Genomic DNA, 24400 nt, shown 5'->3' with positions numbered 1-24400 from the left:
GGCCTAAAAACAAAATTAAATTTTTGATGTCAATTCAAACATGGAGATGGGTGACACTGATGTTGAAATTGACCGACATAGAGATTTTGGAACTAACAACAGACTAACAACTTCATCAGCAAATTTGAATTTTTCTGTTTTTCTATTCGAAAACAGTAACAGCATTCAGAAACAATTTTTCAAGAGACAATTTTCAGAAACAGTAAGCAATTTGAGATGAAAACATAAATTCTTGGGAGAAGGTCATCTGAAAGGAAGACACAAAATCTAATACCTTTTTTAAGTAACAAAAGATAATACAATGCTAAAATAAAATACAATTTTTGACAAAAACTACATCTTTGTACACAATCTGATTTACCAGGTGTTCTTTTTTTGAAAAATTGCTTTTCTAAGGTAAGATCTAAGAATTAAGTGACTCCGTTTCCTTATTCCTTGAAATGAAATCATAAGCTGGTTTTTAGAGAATTTCTGGCGCAATAAACAAATCGAAACACAATTCCAAATTGACACAGATACATCAATAGCCCGGCACCATTTAGTAAAAAAAATTAAAGGAATAAAAAAAAAAAAAAATCGGCAACAAACTATAATCAAACACATTGTAATAAGGAGCTGCAAGAAAGGGGCGCACATGTAACTTTTAATAGCAATTAGTACGCCAGAAGAATCGGTTTTGTAGGCTGATTACCATTATTTAGATCTAATAATTTTAAAGTTGTTGCCCGTCAAAAGCTACGAACCCGAGAAATTTGCCTTATCCTCGAAAAAAAGCAAAGGTGCCCTTAAAAAGTTAAGCTATCTTGATGAAAAGCACACCATCAGATATGGCATATCAAAGAACTCTATTGTAAAGGTTTCAAGCCCTATCTACAAAAATGTAGAATTTTGTATTCCTTTTTTCCCAGGACAAAGATCACCAATGCGGTTATTTGTTGTGATCATTTCGAACCAACAGTTCAATAGAATTGGGGGAGGGCTCATTCGAATGTAAATTAAAATTCAAAGAGTCACCCATATAAAACAAACGGTTGACATATCCATATTTGAAAAGAAAAAACAGTTTTAATAAATTTATTTGAGGTGCGAGAATGTCAATTAAAGTTGTGCACAAATCCCCGCATTTAACATCCGTCAAATTTTTCTCTGCAAGTATCGTCAAATCATTTCTTTCTATCTGTCACTATTTTTATTCGTTACACCTTAGTTCAGCCTGGGCATGACTTGCAAATGATCAGAAATTAAATTTAGAAAAAAATCAACTTAATGCTCTGGCATGCTGCAGAATTGTCATTTTTCCATATCGAAGTGACGTATAATTTTGACTAAATAAAAGAAAGATAATAGCTGTTAGTTTGATTCAACATGCCCCTGGACATTTCAACTTAACACCCTTAGTTGTTCCTAAGATATTGCGAATACATGATTTTGAAAACTTGGATTCATATAGCATCTTTTGGTTTATTTAATGGTTAGTTAGTTGGTTTAATTAACACCTTAATGTTATCTAGAAGCTTCAACTTAAAATGCTCCTGATAAATTGCAAATAAGCTATTTTGACAACATAGAGACTTTTTATTTAATTCAATGTTCTCTAAAAGTTTAGACTCAATATCCATTGTCGTTCTCGATACATTACAGATACAGCCTTTTGACAACCTGAATGCGCACAATATCTTTTGATTTAGTTCAAAGTACACCTCAAAATTCCATTAAAGTGTCACCTTAATACTGGTTTTCGGCTAATCCTATGCCGTACCAGAAATATTGCAGATACTGTTTCGACAACCTGGACACACATAGTTTATTTTAATTAGTTTATCATCCCCTCAACATTCCCTAAAAATTTCAACGTAATATTCTTGCCTTATAAGAACTTTTAACTTTCAAAAAGAGCACTAGAACTTCCATTTTCCTATTGATTGAGTCTATTTCGGCGTTTTTAGGAAGTCTCCTTCCATACAAAGTGGCCTGCAGAAAAAAATTATACAATGAAGCCACTTTATCTTTACTTAGGCAGAACTACAGCGCTGTCTATGGTTAATAAACTATAAGTGAAAAACTACATATCAAGCGTGTTCAGCTCGAATGACAGATCACATAATTCTCAATTTCGAAAGAATCTTGCATTTGTGGGGTAAAAACTGGATTAAGTAACTTATTTTTGTATTGTAGGAGAAATTGTGGTGTAAAATATGTAGTGGGTGTGTCCTCAGAACAGAGTATTTCTAGGTTCTTTTTCCTTTTTATACCTGTAGTCTGATAGGACCTTTTTTTTTTTTAATTAAAACCCCAAAATTAACAAAGTAAAATACACTAACCTCTACTGAGAGCTTTACTTCGACAGTTTGTCGATCAATTTCAATCTTTTTAGCTCCACCAAGAACCTGAGCGCCAACAGTTCCTTGCACACAATAACCTGGCATGATCAACTGAAATCAACAAAAATTAAACCCGGCACGATAGTATTTTCTTCTATGTCTTTCACACAGAAAAAGATATAGGGGAGGATCAGAGGGAAATGAAGAGGCAGATAAAAAGGACAGAGTAAGGAGAGTAGGAGACTAGAAAGAGACCAGAAAATGGAAAAGAGACGAGATGTGAGAAGACAGGAAGAATAAGAAAGAAATGAAGGTAAAAAGGAGAGAGATCCGGGCCTCTTGGTGCTCCATCATGGACCTGAGCACCAGCTGCTCCTTGAACATATTAACCTGGCATGATTAACTGAAACCAACAAAAGTTAAACCCAACAACGATAATACATTCTTCTATGTCTTTGAAACAGAAAAGGTATAGGTATAGTTCAGAGAAAAATGAGGAGAAACGTGAAAAGAATGGGTAGAATAAGAAGAGAATGAGACTAGAAAGAAAATGGAAAGGAGATGATGGATGAGAAGACAGATAATAAGAAAAAGAACAGAAGGGAGATTGAAAAGGAGGGAGATATGGATGATGTGCCAATGAGATGTGAAAACGAAAGACAGAGGCACAGGAGGAGGGAGAAACAATAAAAAAAATGCTGGGAAACAGAGACAGAGAGTGAGTGGTAATGAAGGTGCAGAAAGGCAGAAGAGAGAGAAACGAAACAAAAGTCAAAGGAAGTGGGACGTAAGAATATGATAAGAAATATAGGAAGAGGAATAGAGAGACGGAGACATATAAAGAGATGAATACGAATTACCGAAAAAAAAATAATCGCGACTGGTGTTAATGGGTCTCGATAGAGATTTTTGATGGAAGAAAAGTAAAATGACTAAAAAAAATGCGATGTTAAATAAAAAAACAAAACTTTCAAAGAAAGGGATTAGAAATTAAAAAAAAAAAAAAATCAAATGATCAGATTTTAACAACGAAGGAACTGGATAAAAAAAAAAAAAATCAAAATTCCATCAGAATTCAGCAGATATAGAAAATAAAGTGTAAGAAAAGATTCATAAACATTGAAGGAAACACGAAAAAAAGTACAAAACTGAAAATAAAAGTAACGATAAAAAAATTTGGCCTACAAAGCTTTACTTTTTTAAAGCTTTACCGCCCTAAATGCATACAGGTATGCGCGAGCATTTTATTATTTTCAATGAGAGACAAGCACATATCACGTATTTACTTCAAGTGACAAACGACAATATTTTCAAACACGTGTTTTAAAAATATTTTTGTAGAAACCTAAACAGTTTTTTTTTCTTTTTCTCGGTGGAAAAATTATTATTAAACTTTTTCTTCCTACCTTGGGATCAAAACATCATAAATAAAAAAAAATATTCAAGAACACTATATTAGTCAGAACAGTCAAAGGTCTGAAAAATTACCACTCCTCATGCCACCTCCTCGGGTGGCACGTTAAGTGTCATCCCAGGGATAAGAGACCAAAATTATGTAAATACCCTGTATAAAGGAGAGGCGTCATAGATATATTTTCAAACTGTTCTGGTAACGAAATGTAAGTAAATAGCAGTCCGTATCAATACTACCCAAAAAAAAAAGAAAAAAAAGGAATTTGAATAGTATTATATGTATCACAAGAATTTCTCTAGCAGGTCAGAGAGACCTATATATGAGGTCAACAGTCCCTACCAACCAAAAATATAAAATTTGAATCTTTTAACGACAGTACAGGAACGTGACTTTTTTTTTTTATTCACTTAATGTTAATTAAGAAAATTAATGTTAAGAAGACTAAGTCAATAAGGCTAGGAATATGTGAAGATGAAAAGGTGACTTTGGGTAACAAAAAAATTGATCAGGTGGGCAGCTTCACTTACCTTGGTAGTATTATTAGTTCAGACGGTGGGAGCAGTGAAGATGTCAAAAGTAGGATAACCAAGGCTCAGGGTCTTTTTTTCACAGTTAAAAAAGAGTTTTGAAGAACAGGAAAATAATTATGCAAACCAAGACGAAAATATTGGAAGGCACAGTGATATCAGTGGTCAAATATGGCTCTGAAGCATGGGTGCTCCGAAAAGCGGATGAAGATATACTAGATGTTTTCCAGAGAAATTGCCTACGGATCGTTCTCATAACCCTACTGACTGACCGTATTTCAAACAGTAGGCTTTACGAAAAATGTTCTTCAATCCCGCTTTCAAGGACTATAATGAAAGAAAGGTTGAGATGGCTAGGGACGTTCTGCGGATGAAGGATGACAGATTGCCGAAGATTCTCCTTTTTTGCCAACCGTCTAGAGCTAATCAGAAAGCAGGTTGTCCTCTTCTGGGGTGGGAGGATGTCATAAAGAAATATTTACAGCAAATGGGAGCTTCCTGGGAGGGTGTAATGAGGAAGGCTTGGAATAGATTGGGATGGAGGAGAAGCTTGCGTAGGTGTGTTGGCCTCAGGTAGCTTGGTGCTGTGGTAAATTGTAAGGAGAAAAGTTCGAGGGAAAAGTAAATTTTCCCTCAAAAGGTATAATCACTGATGTTTTTTTCTATGGGTGATCGTATCAAACTGGTGGGCGAAGATTGTCGGGAGAGGGCTTGCCATGAGATATCTAAGCTTTTTCGCTCTTTTTAGTTAAATAAAGTGATAACACTAAATCTGAGCACCAATTTCTTCCATTTTGAATTGAAGAACAACGAATCTCGTCTAAACAAGTAAAAATTACATCAAGAGAAAATTCTGAAACTCAATTCTAAGCCAATCGGGTTAGAACTATGGGTCACTTCTAGAGCCCCCCCCCCCCCAATCTCAGGGGCTAAACTGGTACACTGTGAGACATTCGCCCCTAAGCGTACATACTCTATAAAAATTATGTCTTTATTATAGCGACCGTGTATCCAATAAAAGTAACAGTTAGAGGAGTTGAGGGCAGAGTGAGGCTGATACTAAAAACAAACATAAAATTTAAGAAAAAGAAAATTTTCTGTGAGGCCAATTGTACCGCTTAGAAGTGTGAAATCCAAAAAAGGTTTTTGATAGTTTAATAGAGCGTAGATATGTCATAGCCGAATTGTTAGTGCGCTAGACATGAAATACTTTGTGTGTGAGTACGGGTGTTCCGAGTCCTTGTGTCGCTGGTTATTTTGTTCGGAGCGAGAGTCAGCGGTGTGACTGTAAGCTCAGCCATAGTCTAACCAGAACTAAAAGGGCAGCTGGAGAAATCTTGGGAGGGGGACAAGAAAGGAATTGGTGATTTGCCAAAACCATGCATTGCACTCCGGCCGAAGGCAAAGAATCAGGAAATCAATATTTGCGCTACGCAGACCATTGTTCAGGATGCGATTTTTTTTTTTTTAGGGTATGTCAGGCTTTGCTGAGATAAGAGTAAGGCAAGGATTTCCAACCAGCATGATTGGAGGGCTCTTAGAAGGGTATTTGGGCATATTCTCCCTCTCTTCTATTTTTTATCATTGAAAAGGGTATGGTAATAATATGTGAAGGCATTTTTATTTACTTATGCTCTTCTGGTTCAATCTTTCACTCGTTTGAGTGACATTAGTGAGTTCTTCTTGGCTCTTCTTGTCACCGTTCTTCTTATGAATATACTTCCAATATGCCCTCTTAACTTCTTCCTTTCATGCTTCTTGAATTACTGGGAAGAATTTTCATTCAGTTGATACAGATGAATGGGCTATTTTGGGCTTTACATCAGCATTTACCACAAACATATGTTTTTAATATTTTAACTAAACTCTAATGTTATAATTTTGAATTACCTATTTCCTTCCTGTTCAACTACTCATTCAGTCGACTGAGCTTTTCTGGGCTCTCTGTCTGCATCCTGCATGCGCATTTGCTTTTAACATACCAGCCTAAAAACTCGCTTTTGCTTTTCGAATTGCATTCTTCTTGTTCAAATTTTCATTCAGTTAAATGAGCTATTCTAGGCTCTCTGTCAGCATTAAAGTTGTGCACATACCTTTAAAACACACGCTTAACTTCTACCTTTTATGCTTTCTGAATTACAGGATCAAATGCCAATTTAGTTGCATATCACGAATGAGCTCTTCTTGGTTCTACATCCGCATTTGGTATAACTATATGTTTTTAATAAACAATCTGAATTCTCAGCCTTATATTTTAAATTCTTTATGGTCTTTTGGTCCAACTGCTTATTCAGCTGATTGGGTTATTCTGGGTTCTCTATCTACATTCTACTTAAACATATACTTCCAATATCAAAAGAATGTCCCAAATTTAAACTTATTAATCTATTTCTGGTTCAAACTGAGATTCAGCTGATGTAGTATGAGCTGATGAAGCTCTGTTGCTCCATCCCTAATTGGCATATCTGCGTGTTTTAACACACCAGCTTGATTTCGCCCGTTTGTCCTTTTTAAATTATTTACGCTTTTCAGGTTCAAATGCTTATTCAGCTGCACTTCTCATTCAGAAATCCATTCAGTTAAACGAGCTCTTCCTCAACATTTACTTTAAGCGTATTTTCAAAATACACCAGCTTAACTTCTCCCATTTATCCTTTTTGAATTGCTTACTCTCTTTTAGTTAAACTGCTCAACCAGTTGGATGAGCTGAATGAGCTCTTCTGATTCATACAGAAGGGTAATAGGGGCATATCCTACCTCTTTTTTAAAATCAGTTCAGGGGACTAAGTATTCCTCCCCAAGTTAGGAAACACTTTCTCAAAATGGGTTTTAATAACGTTGTAGCTGTGTAATTCTTATAGTTCCTTAATAAGCTGTGTTCAACGAGTTGTAGTTTCTCCTAACAACTACAAAGTAAATGCCCTCTTCGAAGTCGACCACCGAAAAACACTGAGGGACTCTAAAGGTACTAGTCTTCTAGTGATCTTAGTAAAAAGAAAATACAAAGTTAACAATTTTCTAAATAAGGCTTGAAACTTCTGTAATACAATATTTTGATATTCTGAATTTGATGGCTTAATTTTTATCCTGATCATAACCCATTTGTAAGTTTCAATAGTCATCTAAAAACCTCGATCAAAGACTAGCAGTAAATCAGATATTTAATTGTATCTGACGAGGCGAATTTAGAAAAAAAGACGTTTTTAGGGTTATTTCTCTCTTTTTTACAATTAGCCAAACTTTCTTTAGGTTCATAAACCATTTCATATTTCTGGGATATAAATTATTATGTGAATCCTGTTTTTCAGAGTTTTGGGTATTATTAGAACGAGTCACTTTTTACTGTAAGTTCCTTACCACGGATTCTTGACCAAAACTTCCAAAAAATGAAAGATATTTACTTTGATTTTAGGCTTGACAATTTCTATGTTTAAAGATAATAAAAATGTCAATTATAAACAAAATACCCACCATATTTTGTTCAAAAGGTGCCCATTTCTTGAAAATAGTCAGAGACAAGCCAGCGTGTAGCATGCCAGGAGTTGCAAAAACTACCATTGGACCAGGATTGTCAATATATGACTTGTCGAAAGGCTTGATGTGTTTGAATTCAAACATATTTCGTCGAACGAAAGTCTTCTTTATCTTTTGATTTGTCCAAGAAATAAACATTTTATAATAGCTGTTCGCCTGAAAGCAGAAGAGAAAATTACTTCAAAATTTATGCAAGATACAAAAAAACGAAATAAATACAAAAAAAATCATTACACCAACATGCTCACTAAATCTAGCACCCTATGCACTGAAAGATGGCCATTACAAGTCATTTGAGGATGGTGGTTAATTTCTTCTTTTTATATACCGCGTAATACTTACTTGTACTTATTTCACTTAATGACTCAACGATGGATAACCGCTCTTAGTCCCAGCGTCTGTCGTATTTCATAAATCCACCCACCGACTCCACGATAAAGGCATTCAGATCCCAGACTTTTGGTGTTTTTAAGTGGTAGGTCTTGCAGGCGTATAGTAGTACCAACACCACTATTGAGTCAAATATCCGCAGTTATGTTTTCAGTATATCTTGGTGCTACCGAGCTTTCGAGCTTCCTTGAAAAAAATCTGTGGGGTCCAAGTTGTCAAAGGTTTTGGGAATAAGAATAAAAATAGCTGCAGCGGAGGATTCCTTAGTCTGTAAATACTCTAAGATAGTACCTAACATAAACACAAGATAATGTGTGGTGCTGCTTTCTGTTTTGAAACCAAACTGATTTGAATCAATATTTAACTTTTATATATTGGTAAGGAAAACAGCACAGAAAACTTTCAAACGACTTAAAAGATTTTTTTTTGTTTTAGAAATGGGCAAAAAGTCACCCAAGATCATTCGAGGAGTTTATTTTAGTGTGGGCGAAAAGCAATAACATATTTATGTGTTTGAGGAAAGCACCAAAATTGGCTGAGATGTACTTTCGAGCACGCTCTTTAATATGGCTTGATTAAACACATGGAAAATTTTTCCTCAGAACGCCGCTAGGCGACAGGAAATCTATAATGGTGGACGAAAATACGATTTTGTCAAAATGGGAAGACATGGCCGTTCAAATAGGCTAGTGTGGGGAAGTTGAAGGCACCTGTTCAGAATATGAGCTTAAAAATAACCTAGGTTGTACTATAGCGCAGCTAGGTGCCTCAAATTCAAATAGCGGTTGAAAATATGAGTTTCTCAAAACAAACGGATATGACCGCTCAAATACATCATTGTGGGGTAATCGTAGCAGAAGTATTGCTAGGTGCTTCAGATTCAAGATGGTGGTCGAAAAATACTAGTTTTTTAAAACAAGAAGCAATGACTTCATATGGACGGATTAGGAGCAATCGATGCTTCAGATTCTGAAAACGCACGTGTATGCACCTACGTTAATTGTCCCGTTGATCCACTTGAGGTCTAAAATTAATTAACCCGTTGATCTGAATGCGGGTCTAAATTCGAAGATGTCAGAGGAAAATGTCAGTTTTCCAAATCGCGCGAGGTTCATGATCCCAAAATAACAGACTTGAGTGGAGTAATTAAAGCAGCAGTTTTAAATATCGTTCTGTCATTCCGACATACGGCTGATTGCAGTACAATTTGTACGGTAAAAATTGCCTAGGTATATGACAAGATGCGTCCAATTTATGGCCCTTGTTTATATTTGCTAAACCAAAATCAGTTAAATACTTGTTAACTCTTCATCTCTTTATTTATTGTATCAATCAGTAGAAGCTAAGCGGATGGATTAAAGCATTTAAGAATTATAATTTTATCAGGAACACAAAGAGATCAATCGAGTCTTCTGTTAAAAAGAACAAATTTTCAATGATTACCGGACTTTGATTTGCACCAGCATAGAGGGCTACAGTAAACATCAAATTTCCTGCTACACCACCTTCTTTCACACCCTGTTTTTGCAACGACAACGCACTCTCGCGACAGACTTTTGATGCTGGCGGAAGAGAACCTAACCAATTGGGAAGTCACTTTCCATCGGTGCCTCTGACCCAGCCAAAGTCGGAAAACTAGGAAGGGTGGATGTTGATTTCAGGCCGCGACTCCACACATGACCTGACTGTAGTGTAGCTCAAAGAATATGTTATAAAAGCGAAGCGCTAGCTGGAGGAAGTATCTGCATGTTCTTGGTCTTTTGTCGTGGAAATGTTTCTTTCCTAAATTCAATCACGTCGTCGCAGTCTTGTCTTACGTCCTATGTCTTCATGACAAAGTGTTCAAGGTCATGTACTTGCAGTTCTGTTACTTGGGAAGGCTGTTTTGTCACTTGAAGGAAAGTCTCCCTCAGTCCTGGCATATTTTGCCATGTCGCAAAGAACTGCCTCTTTGAGTGGTGGATAAAAGAAGAAACAGTATTACATCCTGTAAACTCAAGGAAGGGCGAGAGTACCTGTGATATCGTCGGCCAGAGCGATCGAACTATTTCACGAATGGGAACGTACTTTATGTTGGTGCCGACACAAAGCATAGTAAATAGTTCGGAGACTCCAATGTGATCAAAGCAGGAGGTCGCAATCACAATCACATCTGTGTCCAGTATGAGAATCGACACATGTCTTTGTAAGACTTCGTCACAAGCGTGAAGCAAAAGGCGGGTGTCAGCCTCTTCGTGCGAACATAACTGGATGAGCTGGTTAGCTATGCACATGTTTCCAGTAGTGCCATATGCTCGTTTTGACTTTGGAGACCTTTTCCGACAGCATGGAACACCAGGTTAAACATGTCTCGCAAAACTCACTAGAAGTAACACACGGTAACAGTAGATGGCGCTGTCTATTAAACTAATACACAGGAAATACTTACCGATACAAGCAACAACAATATGTTTCGTTAATCCAGAGTAATATCTTGCATACATCATTTTTAATCACTTATTCCCTTTTCTAATTGGCTTACAAGAAATAGAAAAACACTTACCCTCCAAGAAGCACGGCAAAAGCTACGTTATTTATAGTAGCATGAAACTACCCCGCTAGATGACAGGTTGAATGAAAGCAGTCAACATGAAGGCAAACTGAAGTCGTTTGCAATGTGTCATGTTCGAACTAACGAGCGTTTTTTTTTTTTATTATCTTGTAAATATCGGGTTTTTCATGTAAACTAAATGTATTTTTTTAGTTAGTTTAGCATCAAAACGCTTCTTTTCTTATCGTTATTCATAACAATAGATGGAATTCCACATATTATTACTTTAGTCCACTTTTACTTTCATATACTAATGCCATCGATTACCCAATACTAGCCTATTTGAGCGGACATGCCTTCTCATTTTAACAAACTCGTATTTTTCGTCCGCCATTTTGAATTTTAGGCACCTAGCGACACTACGGTACAACTTAGACCATTCTTAAGCTCATATTCAATACCTTAACCATCAATTATCCATACTAGCCAATTTGAACGGCCATGTCTTCTCATTTTCACAAACTCGTATTTTCGTCCGCCATTTTGGATTTCAAGCCACGTAGCGGGGTTCTGAGGAAAACTTTCGCTTGTATAATCAAGCCCTATCCTAGAAAATGCTCGAAAGTACATTTCAGCCAATTCTGGTGCTTTCATCAAACATGGAAGTTTCTGGGTTTTTTTTATGCTTTTCGCCCGCGCTATTTTAGAAATCAGAGAAATACAAGAAGGTTTAAAAATACGCGGAACTTAGTAAATATGGGACTTCTTTGGTCAATTTCACTGGGATCACAAGGATATAGCAAGATTTCCTATATCCAAAGCTTGGAAGGATAAGAATATAATTCTGTGAGCTAAAATTAAAATATTGGAAGCCATATTGTCAGGGGCGTAGCTACAGTATTTTATTGGGGGGAGGGCAAAAGGAGATGCTACCGAAGTAGGTGCTATTCAAGCGGATAGTAAAGAAAAGTAACTAATTAACAAACACGCTACTTGATTAACTTAAAAACATTATGCAATACATTATATAACAGTAAACACACACATTAAACAATCATAAATATAAGTACTGCTGCTCGGCTTTTACTTAAATTGTCAACAATGAGCTACTGCAGATGACAGTATTAAAACATAAACAGGGTTTCGGGTGGGCGAAGGTGAATGTCGTATAAACTCGGTTTTTTCAGCCAGATTCACCACTAATGCTGCAGTACATATCCCCCCCCCACTTCTCCCGACCCCCACACCTAGCACAGGATGCTCAACCTCATAGTTGAACCAAACTCTGATCTAACAGGTTCGTGTATCCCGAAAACCAAGTTGTCTCCGAATTGGCTGTGATAAGCAAAAATTTGAACGAAATTGGAACTTCCTGGGAGGGAATAAAGAGTGAAACTTTGAATTGTTTTTAGTGGAGAAGGAGCGTCCGTGGCTGTGTTGGCTTCAGGCAGCTTAGCACTGCAGTGAATTATTGGTAGTTGCAGTATCACTAAGATTTACAAGTTTTTCCTGAACGTGGTCAATGTCTACTACTGAAATATTGGAACGTGGAGGATTGCTTCGACATATGAAGCCATTTTTGGCAGAGTCAGAGTAAATAGAGTAAAGTTTTGCAGAGTAGGTAGAATGAATAAATTCAGTAGCCGAGTAAGCATTTAGAAGCAGAGATTTACCAACTTCTTCACCCAAAAATGTTTAAAATATTCTGTGGAATTTAGGCTCCAAGTCAATACGTCTGCCGATTTCTGGTCGTAATTTTTAAAGGCTTTAAGTTTGTTGTGGAGCGCGTGAACTAGGATAAAGGACCAAGCAATTATTATTACTTATAGCCAGAGGGGGCTTTCGGGAATACATAAGGTTGCTGCAATCCATGAGCATAAACTACTACTACTACAAACAACTCACCGTAGGACTAAGCCAGCTGCGGCCAACACAGCTACACATGCTACTTCCTCTACCATTTCATTTTGCTTAATTGAAAGCAGGTTTGCTAGTTTTGCCTTTAAACTCTGTGGTCTGGTTCTCAGCCAGTATCGGTACGTTAAAAACATCAAAATTTGAGTCAAGATTAGTTGCAATGATACTTGAAACCCTTGGATATTATTTATGGGTCAACACTACAGAAATTACGTCCAACCTCTTGCAAAATTTCTTCGTCTTACAAATTTTTACTTAGAAGCTTCATTTGAGATTAAATGAAAAACGAGTATTTCCGACTTAAAGTAAGGAGGAACATTAAAACTCAAGACGAAAAGAAATTATCCCGTATATGAGTGGTGCTGCTACTTTCTCAACCTCGCCCTATAAGCATAGTCTTGAATTTCTTCAAAAATACCTCCTTCCTTCCTTCTTTAAAAGTTCTTCCTAGTAATTGTGAAAAAAACTCAAACTTTACCGTAAAAAGCGAGGGTTAAGGAAGGCGCAGCCCCCTCATTGGTTGAGGATGGGGCCACCCCATCATGTACAAAATTATTTTGTATTTTTTTTGTTTTAATGTGGCTCCTTATTTTCAGATGAAACATTTTTTTTTTAATTTCATTTCTGACCCTTTTTCAAATCATGCCAGGATATCCCCTTTATCTCCCCGTGAAAGTTTCCCCTTTAAAATTTCATCAGAAAATTCCTCCCCGTAAATTCCCCCGTGGAGGGATCCCTACCATAAATTGCCCCCCATAAAATGTTCGTATATTTCCCAATAATAAATACTGCAGGTTTAACAAAAAAAAATTAATTACGCGTTAAAAGGTTTCTTGTCTATAATTAAGAATTAGTCAAAAAAAAAAAAAAAAAGTTTATTTAAGAATTAATTTTGCGCAAAATGCCCATATTGGCTTACGGGTCACCATTCCTCAACCACGTTGCAACACTAATATAGCGGTAACAAATGAATTTTAATTGGGTATTGTGTCTTTTGCTTCTTTTTTGGCAAATTCGACTAAAACTTATTTCAGAGCAAAACTGATGTAAAAGGCACTTCTTAATGTTGAAATAGCTTCTTCATTTACAGTTACCTATAGCTTGCATATATCATGAATGTTGTTGCAGGCTATAGAAATCCACGAAATTATTCCAAAAAATCCAGGAAGCTCAACGTAAAACTATGTCATGTATCGGTCGCAGCCCCTATTGAAAGCAAGAACAAAAGACCAGGAGCACCGGGTGTAATTTTGATGAGCGAAAAACGGAATATTTTTTTTTTAACATTTACAATATTCTAAAATGTAATAATACTAAAAGCTAATTCTTTTTTAGATATATAAAAGGTAAACATAAAAACAATAAAAGCACAAATTAAACTAAAAATCTACCTTTTCTGTTAGTCCTGCAGCAAAATAAATTGGTACTTTGAGATCCATCCTTTCCCAGTAAGTCTCTAGTAAAATGCACAATTCTTGAGCTCTTCCAAGGGCAAAAACAGGGATTAGAACCTTTCCACCATTATTGACACACTCGTGAACTTTCTTCAAAAAATCTCGCTCCCTGAAAGCAATTAGTTTCTTTTTTAAAGCAAAAAAGTTACAACTCTTATATCAGCTTCAAATAACGATTCTTCCTCAATTGAATTTTTTTATATATAACTTTTTTCGGTTAGTATAGGCTAGAGTTGGTTTTTTACTAGGTTAGGGTGGATGCAACAACCATGATAAAAGTGACCTTCAATAATTAAGTATTTTTTAACAGCAAAAGATTTATCTTACTCTCATGAACTGCAGGTTTGTTCATGTCTGTTTGGTAGCGAGAACACGGCACTAAACCGAAAGGTAAAACTTTCCCAGGCTTAAATTTGCTTAAATTATATATATGATTCCCTGGGAAACAGTGCTAGCGGAAAGAAGAAAAATTCTGAAAGCTCTGAGATTTCAGGGTAGTACAGAAGGTATATATATATATATACTTTTTTGTATTAACACTTAAGTATGAAAAGACATTAAATTGCATAAAAAATCATGTCAGTAGGAAGGCCCAATAAACGAAAATTTGCAATTATTACAAATGATTATTCTCTATTTTGACAAGGGATTACAACATTATGAAAAGACAGCAAATTGTCTGCGGACTTGCTTTAATTATTAAATATTTTGGTAAGACAGCAAACTGTCTTCGGTTAGAAGACAAGCAGCAATGAGAATCCAGATAAAGAGGCCTGCCCCATGCCGAGTACCGGGGCCCGGCGGCAAAGCTGCTGGGGTCCCAGTACTACATAAATATGTAAATAACCTTGAATTAAGTTTAATTTACTAGATCCGGATTTTAATGAAAATCCGAAAATGGGAACAAAGAAAGTAACCAAAACTGAAAAGCAAAACTGAATCTACACGAAAAAAGAAATAAAAGTATGAAATATCCCTTGCTTTCTGTCCAAAAAAGTAAGTGTTTTACCCTTAACCTGAAAAAAATAGAACTTCAATCGAACTTTCAATAGAATTTCATTAAATTCGAATGAAAGGTTTTGAAATAGCAAAAACTAGCTGCTACTTTAGCCCTGAACATTTTCTGTAAGTAGTTTAAAAAAAAATTTGTAGCTACAGGTAACCTTACCCCTTTTCAGGAGTCTTTGGCAAAGATTAGAACAAATCAGCGCAGGAAAAGAAGCACTTGCATTCGCAAGACGTTCGATCAATAACACTTTTTAGAGAAAAGTCTCCGTGATTATGCTGTCTATATAAAGATAATATGAAAAAAACTTCGTTTTCTTAAAGAGTTAAAGAGGCTGCGTCCCAAAGTCGAACCTTAAAACGTACAGGAATTAGGAGAGGCAGTTGGGGGGCTGCCGCCCCCCAAACCCCCCGCTTTTAAAGACTCTTTTGTACAGGTTTTTTTATTGTGGGGGGACTTCATTGTTACTAATTACTAGTTTCGGCGCAATGGTTCTCCTGTCCTCTTGTGTTTAACATTTTTCGAAGTTATTCCATTATTCATTAATTTCAATTTTTTATTAATTAAAAGAGGGCCTTTCCGAAGCCAAGAGCGGGGGGTAAAAAAAAAACCTGTACGAAAGAGTCTTTAAAAGCGGGGGTTTGGGGGGCGGCAGCCCCCCAACTGCCTCTCCTAATTCCTGTATGTTTTAAGGTTCGACTTTGGGACGCAGCTTCTTGAACTCTTTAAGAAAACGAAGTTTTTTTCATATTATTTCTGTACGTTTTTCTACAATCCATGGTGGATGTAATTTAATAATTCCTGTACTCCTCGTACAGGAATTAGGACTGCCTCTCCTAATTCCTGTACGTTTTAAGGTTCGACTTTGGGACGCAGCCTCTTTAACTCTTTAAGAAAACGAAGTTTTTTTCATATTTTGTGAAAAAAAACCGCCCGATAATGGACTTGAACCCTCGACCTTAGGATTAAAAGTCCCACGCTCTACCGACTGAGCTAACCGGGCATGTTCGAAGTCGAAATACCTACATGTGTATAAATATAACTTTTAGATAACTTTTAAGAATTTCAAAAATTAACATGAACTCTTATGGGGAAATGGGTTTTTCTAAGCTAGAAAATCAGGGGGTTAAGATTTTCCGACGAAACTTTCCAGGAAAATTACTCGGAGAATTCCGCGTCGAATGAGTCTTCGTACATCAAGATCCGATGTCGGCTGTGACCTGTAGGCGTGGTGAAAAAAAAAGAACATGAACATTAAGTGGCTATGCGTGGTTTCTGGAAAACAGGGAAGGAGTTATCGGATCGAGCTGAAATTTCGCGGATAAGCTCCTGGGCCCTAGGGGACCTTAACTTGTGAATTTCAGCCCGATCGGACAACGTTAAAGGGGGGGGGGGGTCGAAACTTTCGGCCAGATTTTCCCCATGAAGGAAAAGTCGGAGGGGGATGAAATTTGGCAGGTTTCTTAGTTGGAGCTCAGGCTACGAAATGCATCCCTCCCCATCCCTCTGCGACCACTGGAACCGAAGATCGCTTAACATTGTCGTGGTTCGCCTCTTTAAAGAAGCACGAGTGTGCCTCCTTGACTAGGTGGAAAGCTAATGAATAATATTTTTTAGAATTATTGAAAAGCAAGACACCTCCGGTGTCTTACAGAATAACGATAGGACCATCAATAAGCTTTCATTTACTTTTTAACACGATTGATTTTGAGGTATGTTTTGTGAAAAGGGCTAAAACTTATTTATAAAAAAATAAAAATGAAAAATATCTGTGTAAAAAAACGATAATTTCTTTAGATACCCGAAGCATCTGTGTTTTGCACAAATCCAACGTTTTTGTTCGGAGGGGTTTTTCGGGGGGGGGGGAGTTACAAAAAACCTTACAAAACATATCAGAAATTGGTCAATGCGAAATTTTGTGACTATTTTACAGGTTTGAAAAAATGGGGGGGGGTGTTCAAACCCGGTAACCAATCCCTGGATATGGCCTAGGTGTTTTGCTATACAAACGACCAATGAAGTTGACCGTGGAAAATCATTAGCTCTTGTGCTATTTACATAGAGGGAAGGTGAGAAACTATTAAACCACATTTTTAGATGTTCTGAAAAGTAAGACATAGGCCCGCAAGTCATTTCAACGGACAATTGAAAGTGCTAAGGACATCAAGACAAAAACATTTTACCCCTTGTGCCCATCTTCGGTCTATTCGTACCTGGAATTACAAATTTTTTTTTTTTAGCTTTTTCTTTTAGTTGCGTCAAAATTACGAAGTTTTTGTCCAGTTCTCCATTTTTGTCAGTGTTGCCGCCCTGGATTGTGTACATAAATTAGCAAACCAAGTAACATTTTTCATCCGTAAAAATTCAAACATTAGCCAATTTTTTTTCCCCAAGACTAATATAAATTGAATAGAAAGCTATATCTTCTTAATCTGTTTGGTGAATGTGTTCTTAGTTTATTTTTTGCGAATTTTTCACCCATGTTCCTTTTTTTAAATTTGGCATCCACTACTAATTAAATGCTTACAGAAATTGGTTTCCCTGATCAAAAAATAATTCCCGATCGCTCCTAATTGTTAAGATACATGTCATTGTTTAACTTTCCACTTCAACCCTTTTCAACGGTCAGATTTCACTTCACTGTCGTTTGTGATCGAAGGACAGAAAAAAGCTTATATATCCTATTTTTTAACATTACTTAGTAATGGGAGAAAAGGGTTTTTTTTTCAGAGAACCAAAGGAAACTCAGATTGACATGAGCACTGACGATTAAGCAATTTTTAAAAATTTGTGAGTAGGTACTTTTTCTGTTTCCGCCTTTTAGAATGTTGTATTTGTTCAGAAGAGCTTCTGTATAAACGAACTTCTTTGCTGGCTGGTAGCTACTGTTGATTTGAATTCATCTATGTAAATAGGCAATCGCTAGAGCCCTGCACTAAATATTGACGTTGACGTTTATATGGACAGTATTTCTTTAATGATTAATAAAATTAAGACCCTTTTTTAGTTTGGTATTAATGAAAAACGCTCAAAATACACGATTCCAAAAGAATCATTTCCGAAAAAATTTCAAAGATCCGACAAATACCAATTGGAATTATTTCCCATCCTTTTTTTATGTACTTAAGAACTGAGTTTGCAACCACGAAGCTCTACCAATAAAAAATAACAAAACAATTATAGGACTTCCTACCTGCACCTCTTGGAGTCCCTAATAGTGGTTGCATATGTGGATTCAGATATTAAAAGATCTGGACGGCAACGGTCAATCCATGCAGCTCCAAGGTGTCTGTCCGGTGTCATATTATAGTCTCCCTAAAACATATAAAGAATTAAGACCTAGATCAGAAGATGATACCATACACCCCCCCCCCTACAAAAAGCAAATGGCGATTTTCAAATATTTCACGGGAATTCTAAGGAAAAGAAGGACTTACTAGGCGTTATATAAATGGCTTAGCAGCAAAATTCATAGATGCAAAGCTAGCTCAGTAAAGAAATAACTGTTCCTATATATAGCCCAATACAAAAGAGAGATAAGTTCTAAATTTTGGTCTACTCCTGCTGATTTAACTATAAGGGGCAAAAAAAAGTCTGATATTATTGAATTTAAAAAGAGAGGTCTAATTTTTCTGTTCTCGAAAGACGTATTGCTGCTGGATGTCATTGGTATTTTTTGTGCCTTCTCAGAGCATTACTATATCTTTCTTTTATTAAGTAGACAATATGAAAGTGACCAAACGTAAAATTTCTTTTTTAACACTGAAATATATTATTATCCAAAACAAGAATTATTCAAAACGCTCTAACGCAGTTAGTACAAGATTTTTTTTAAAGATAGTCTTCCTTCAGATTGATCTTTGGAAAAAATATTAATTCATATTAGGATTTAAGTCATCAAGACCATCGAAGGCGTGAACTCTAATTAATTTTATTCTTGGAGGTAAAAAAAAGTTTCAGCTACACTCTTAATTTGAAACACAGGACTAAAAACGTTATACTGATCAGCTCTAAGATTTCTAATTTATTTACAGATATGAGAGTTATTTATTTATTAATTAATAATTATTTATTAAAGAAAGAAGTGCATTAAAGTATTTTCTCAGAAATCCATCTGAGATAATCATTATATTCACGCATATGATGGTTCTTACATAAACAAGATAACTCAAATTGCCGAAAGGTGATAGTATAAATCTTCTCTTTAACCAACAATTTTACCGGAAACTAAAGATGATTTAGATTTACAGTGAATAGAATGTAAATACTGGATATTGAATCATAGCCAAACTGACACATTTTCTTAGGACATTTAGCTACTGCGCTCAGTTGAGGTACTTTCATTTTTTTTTCTTTGACGGGGTTGGGCCTATATTTACGAGGGATAGATACGAAGTCACAAAAAAAAAACAGAAAAAAAAACAAGCGGATAAGTATCAGCAAAACGAAGAGGCAGGAATTCCCCCTTACACAAAGGTCGATCCGTCGGACACCGTCCCGAAATCCAGGAACAAATGAAAAAATATGATCAATGGTTTCTTTTTTTAACTTTGTTATCCCCTTGATGTCTTGGGTACAACAATATCTTACCGTATAGACTAGTGACTGAGTTCCAACTTTTATATGAAACATTGCAGCTCCAAGGACATGTCCAGCGTAATAGGCCTTGATTTCAATCTCGTTATCGACCTAAAAATGAAAGTTGAAATATAGTTAAATTTGAACATAATATATAGCTGCACATCAGCATATTTTTGGCTTGTAAAAAGGATCTTTAGGGCAAGTTTCCTTCAGAAACACTCACAAATATTACCTTTCACTCCTGAGGTATTAGCTTTCACGACTTTTGCATTTTGTCACGTTCAACTCCCACAGTTAGAATCTTCAAACAACCCCGATTACTGCACGTTTTAGAGATATGATGCTGACTCCCACTACAAATTAGAGAGAAGTGGAGAAGAGGAGCTTTTTCCTAATTCAGAAATTGCAATTGCTCAGATAATAGAGCGTTCACAAATTGATCTACGCACAAACAAAAGCACTAAAAAACTCACAAATCGCACTTACTCAGAAAAAGAGCCTTCAGAAATGGATCTACACATTAATAAAAGCACTAATAAACTCAGAAATCGCACTTATCCAGAAAAAAGAGCCTTCAGAGATGGATCTACACACTAATAAAAGCACTAATGAACTTAGAAAATAGAGCCGTCAGAAATGGATCTACACACTAATAAAAGCACTGATGGACTCAGAAAACAGAGTCTTCAGAAATGGATCTACACACTAATTAAAGCACTAATGAACTGAGAAATCAAACTTACTCAGAAAATGGAGCCTTCAGAAATGGATCTACACAGCAATGAAAACACTAATGAACTCAGAAAATCGCCCTTACTCAGAAAATAGAGCCTTGAGAAATGAATCAATCAATAACAAAAGCACTAATAAACTCAGAAACTGCATTTGCTCAGAAAACAGAGCTTTCAGACTCCACTAGATAAAGCACAGGATATTGTACTGCAACCAAACATCTAATCTGTCTTGAATTGGAAAACAAATATTGTTCAAATCAATCTGACTTGACTGAAAAGGATAGCTTAAAAAAATATTTGTTATATTTATAAGAATCAGTATCATTTTATTCATACAAGGGATTATAGTCAGAATAAACTACACCTGCATAATGCTCATACTTACAAATAAACAATCACTAAGTCAACACATGTTAAACAATGAAGTATAACAAGACAAAAGTAAATTTGACAAGTATTTTATGCCTAGGGTACCATAAGCAATTTTACATTTGTCTTTCGTTTTAGATTTTTTCATCAAAAACAGTGATGATACATTTCAATAGTTATTACTGTTGAGAAGAAATTGACCAAGTTCGCAGATCTCAGCGCCCATGAAGAAATGATAATTGCAAGGTAGACAATATCGATTTCTAACCTGTATAATCGTCACACAAAATCACTCTGACAGCCATTTTCTAAATTGATTCAAGTAAATTAATTAAGTGACCTATATGCGAAACATGACCTTAATATGTAAGAGACGGTTTTTGAATGATATACCCCCTACCTAATATTCTTCTAATATGCTCCTCTGACGCTCAATACTAATGAAACATACCAAATTAAGAAAAAAGTATAATACTCTAGAAACAAATTTGGACTCTATATTTGCACATTAGGGGGGGAGTAAGTAAGGTATAGTGGGTCTACATGCCTAATGTGTTAGGTGCAATTATTATGCATATAATTTAGCAAGAATTGTTTTCTAACTTCACACTGTCCAAACACTTTATCCCCCCCCCCGCCCCAATGTGCAAATATATAGCCCAAGTTATACATTTTCCATCTATTCTGTCACTTCACTATGTCTTGTCTCACAATAAGCTGAAATAAACTAACTAAAAAAAAAACGGTTTTATAATGCGTCAATGAATGAACAACTTGAGCGGTAGGGGGTTTATCGTACAAGTAATTAAGAGATATTCCTGGTGAACCAAATGATCAACGAGTAAATTCTTCGGCTATTCACCGTTGCAGTAAACCCAAAAGCAATTTCTTCTAGACTTTTACTTCAGTTAGTTTAGCATAGAGCCTGCTTCTCTTCATCTGCTATCTTAGATCAGTGGTTCCAAACAGTGCTGACACCTACTTGAAGTACTTTTACTTGAAGTACTAATTAAGTAAAATTTTCCATTACTTGTACTTAAGTAAAAACTCTATGGTGTACTTATTACTTGATACTTAAGTAAGATTACGAAATACTTATTACTTAAGATACTTATAATGTACTAGTTTTTCAAATACTTTACCTTTGACACGAAAATTTTGTGTGTGTGTGTGCTTTGGCAATGTACAAGAAAACATCACCTTTAGATTTAGAGCAAACTCAGATACAGCTTTTGTGTGTGTGTGCTTCGGCAATGTACAAGAAAACATCCTTCTTTAGATTTAGAGTAAACTCAGATATAGCTCCATGCCCTATTTTTGGATATGAAATAAGGTATTTGTTTTTGACGAAAAAAAATTATAGTATGGTTAACACTTGGTTAAAAAGTTATATAACAAAGAAAATTGAATTTATTTCACAGTTCACTGGTCGACAGTGAGCTAGAATCCCTTGTTTTGTCCTAAATGTTGCTGTGCTTGTTTTGTGCTAAATGTAGTCCATTTGGGCTTATATTTCTTACATTAGTGTTTATGTTTTGTCATCTCGTCAACTGAACCAGAATTCTACCATTTTATCATCTTCAGGACCATATTTTTGGTAAAACTACTGAAGCTATGAATCTTTGCCCATCTAAATGCTGTCTGCAATAAACAAGTCTAGGGGAATTCTAGCTGGATCCAATGCAGTGGTATTTTGTCAAATTTGTTCCAGCAAATTCAGGTATTCAGACGAATCTGACTTCAGATTTGTCACTCCATTCATAAGTTACAGGCCCTACTAAATTAAAGGAAAACTCAACTTTCTTAAGACTTGACACCCTCTCCCCCTCGCCCTATTTGAGATAGGGTTTGTGATACCAGAACTTGATATGAGCCCTGATTTTAGGCATCTTTGGTCTAGTTTTCATTCGGATCCGTTGCTCCATTTGCAAGTTATACTAAATTAAACAGAAAACTTAAATTTTTCAGGAATTAAAACCCATCCCCCTTGTTAAATTTGAGCTAGGGTCTTTATCTCAAAACTTGATATGTGTCATGGTCTTAGGCCTCTTTAGTTCAATTTTAATTCAGATCCATCACTCCAGTCGCAAGTTACTCTGAATTAAACGGAAAACTGTTTTTAGCAGGTAAAGTCCTCTTCCCCCTGTTTTATTTTAGCTTGGGTTTTCATCTTTCAACTTGACATGTCTTATGATCCTTGGCACCAAATCTGGCCATCAAAATTTTCATCCAAATCCAACCAGCGGTTCTCCCCCTATACGTGATTATACAGACGGACTGACAGACAGACAGACAGACGGACGGACGGATTTTGCAACGTCTTAGGTAGCCATGTTGGCTCATTGGATCCAAAAAAGAAAAACAAAAGCATATCATCATCCAGGCATCATCACCTATTTGGATAGTGGAACATATCCATCAAGATAGGTTTTAGAGATCTGTCTGTCCACCCGTCTGTGCAATCGAGTATAGCGGGAGAACCGCCAGTCAGATTTGTATTAAAATTGAACTATTTGGATTAAAATTGAGCTTAATTAGGGCGATGGGGCTTTAAGTGTTAAAAAAAATCGAGTTTTCCATTTAATTCACTGTAACTTGCAAATGGAGATATGAATTTCGATGAAAGTTGAATAAAGACGCCTAAGAGTATGATATGCATTGAGTTCTGGGATGGAGACCCAAGATTAATTAGGGCGAGGGGGGGGGGGCTTTAAGTGCTAAAAAAGTTGAGTTTTTTGTTTGACTCAGTTTAGCTTGCGAATGAAGCAATGGATCTCAATGAAAGTCAAGCCAAAGATGCCAAAACCATAAGACACATAATGTTTGGAGATGAAGACCCTAGCTTAATTAGGGGGAGGGGGCTTTAAGTGCTAAAAAAAAGTTGAGTTTTTCATTTAATTCAGTGTAACTTGCGAGCGAGTGATGGATCTCAGTGGAGATTGAACCAAAGGTGCCTAAGACCGTGACAGGCATCAAGTTTTGAGATGAAAGCCCTAGCTCAAACAGAACGAAGGGGAGTGGGTTCAAGTGCTGAAAAAAATCAAGCTTTTGGTTTAACCTAGTATAACTTGCGAATGGAGCAACGGATCCAAATGAAAGCTAGACCAAAGATGACTAGGATCAGGGCTCATATCGAGCTCTGATATCACAATCCCTATCTAAAATAGGGCGAGGGGGAGGGGTGTCAAGCATTAAGAAAGTCGAGTTTTCCTTCAGTTTAGTAGGGCCTATAACTACTTCCACCCATGGCTTGCCCAAAGCCTGGAAATAACCCTTTTCTAAAATAAGTCATACTGAAGCCAACCTTCAACCAAACATTCCATCCCCAGAGAAAAATTACTTTGTATGATACTTGGTATTTACCAAGTGACATACAGTGATCGCAAATTCTGTCGGTCTGTCAGTCCCAGTCTTGCTAGTTTAGGCACTTCCAGATAAGCTAGAACGATGAAATTTGGTAGGCGTATCAGGGACCACCTAAAAGATTTTAGGGAAACCTAAAATCTTGAAAAATGCTTAGAGTGGAGGGATTGGGATGAAACTTGGTGGGAAAAATAAGCACAAGTCCTAGATACGTGATCGACATAAACAGAGCGAATTCACTCTCCTTTGGGGAGTTAGGG

At 36.2% G+C, this 24400-nt stretch overlaps 2 protein-coding genes across 6 annotated transcripts in view; one reads left to right on the top strand and one right to left on the bottom strand.

Annotated features, from left to right (window-relative positions):
- Positions 1–20952, top strand: part of LOC136026632 (integrator complex subunit 11-like) — an 87542-nt gene extending 66590 nt beyond the window's left edge. For all 3 annotated transcript variants that reach the window (XM_065703361.1, XM_065703360.1, XM_065703358.1), the window contains one exon: positions 20916–20952. In XM_065703361.1, the coding sequence (XP_065559433.1) occupies positions 20916–20937 (22 nt within the window). In that variant the 3' untranslated portion in view covers positions 20938–20952. The remainder of the gene's footprint in view (positions 1–20915) is intronic.
- LOC136026633 (integrator complex subunit 11-like) overlaps positions 1–24400 on the bottom strand; it is a 51356-nt gene that overhangs the window by 13026 nt on the left and 13930 nt on the right. For all 3 annotated transcript variants that reach the window (XM_065703362.1, XM_065703363.1, XM_065703364.1), the window contains exons 5-9: positions 19684–19782; positions 18287–18408; positions 14025–14196; positions 7734–7952; positions 2322–2432 (exon numbers count right to left, since the gene is read on the bottom strand). In XM_065703362.1, coding sequence (XP_065559434.1) covers positions 2322–2432; positions 7734–7952; positions 14025–14196; positions 18287–18408; positions 19684–19782 — 723 coding nt within the window. The remainder of the gene's footprint in view (positions 1–2321; positions 2433–7733; positions 7953–14024; positions 14197–18286; positions 18409–19683; positions 19783–24400) is intronic.

The sequence above is a fragment of the Artemia franciscana genome, chromosome 4 (assembly GCF_032884065.1).
Source record: "Artemia franciscana chromosome 4, ASM3288406v1, whole genome shotgun sequence".
In the NCBI taxonomy this organism is placed as follows: Eukaryota; Metazoa; Arthropoda; class Branchiopoda; order Anostraca; family Artemiidae; genus Artemia; species Artemia franciscana.
Note: the sequence above shows the minus strand (reverse complement) of the source record. Positions and strands in the feature narration are given on the sequence as shown.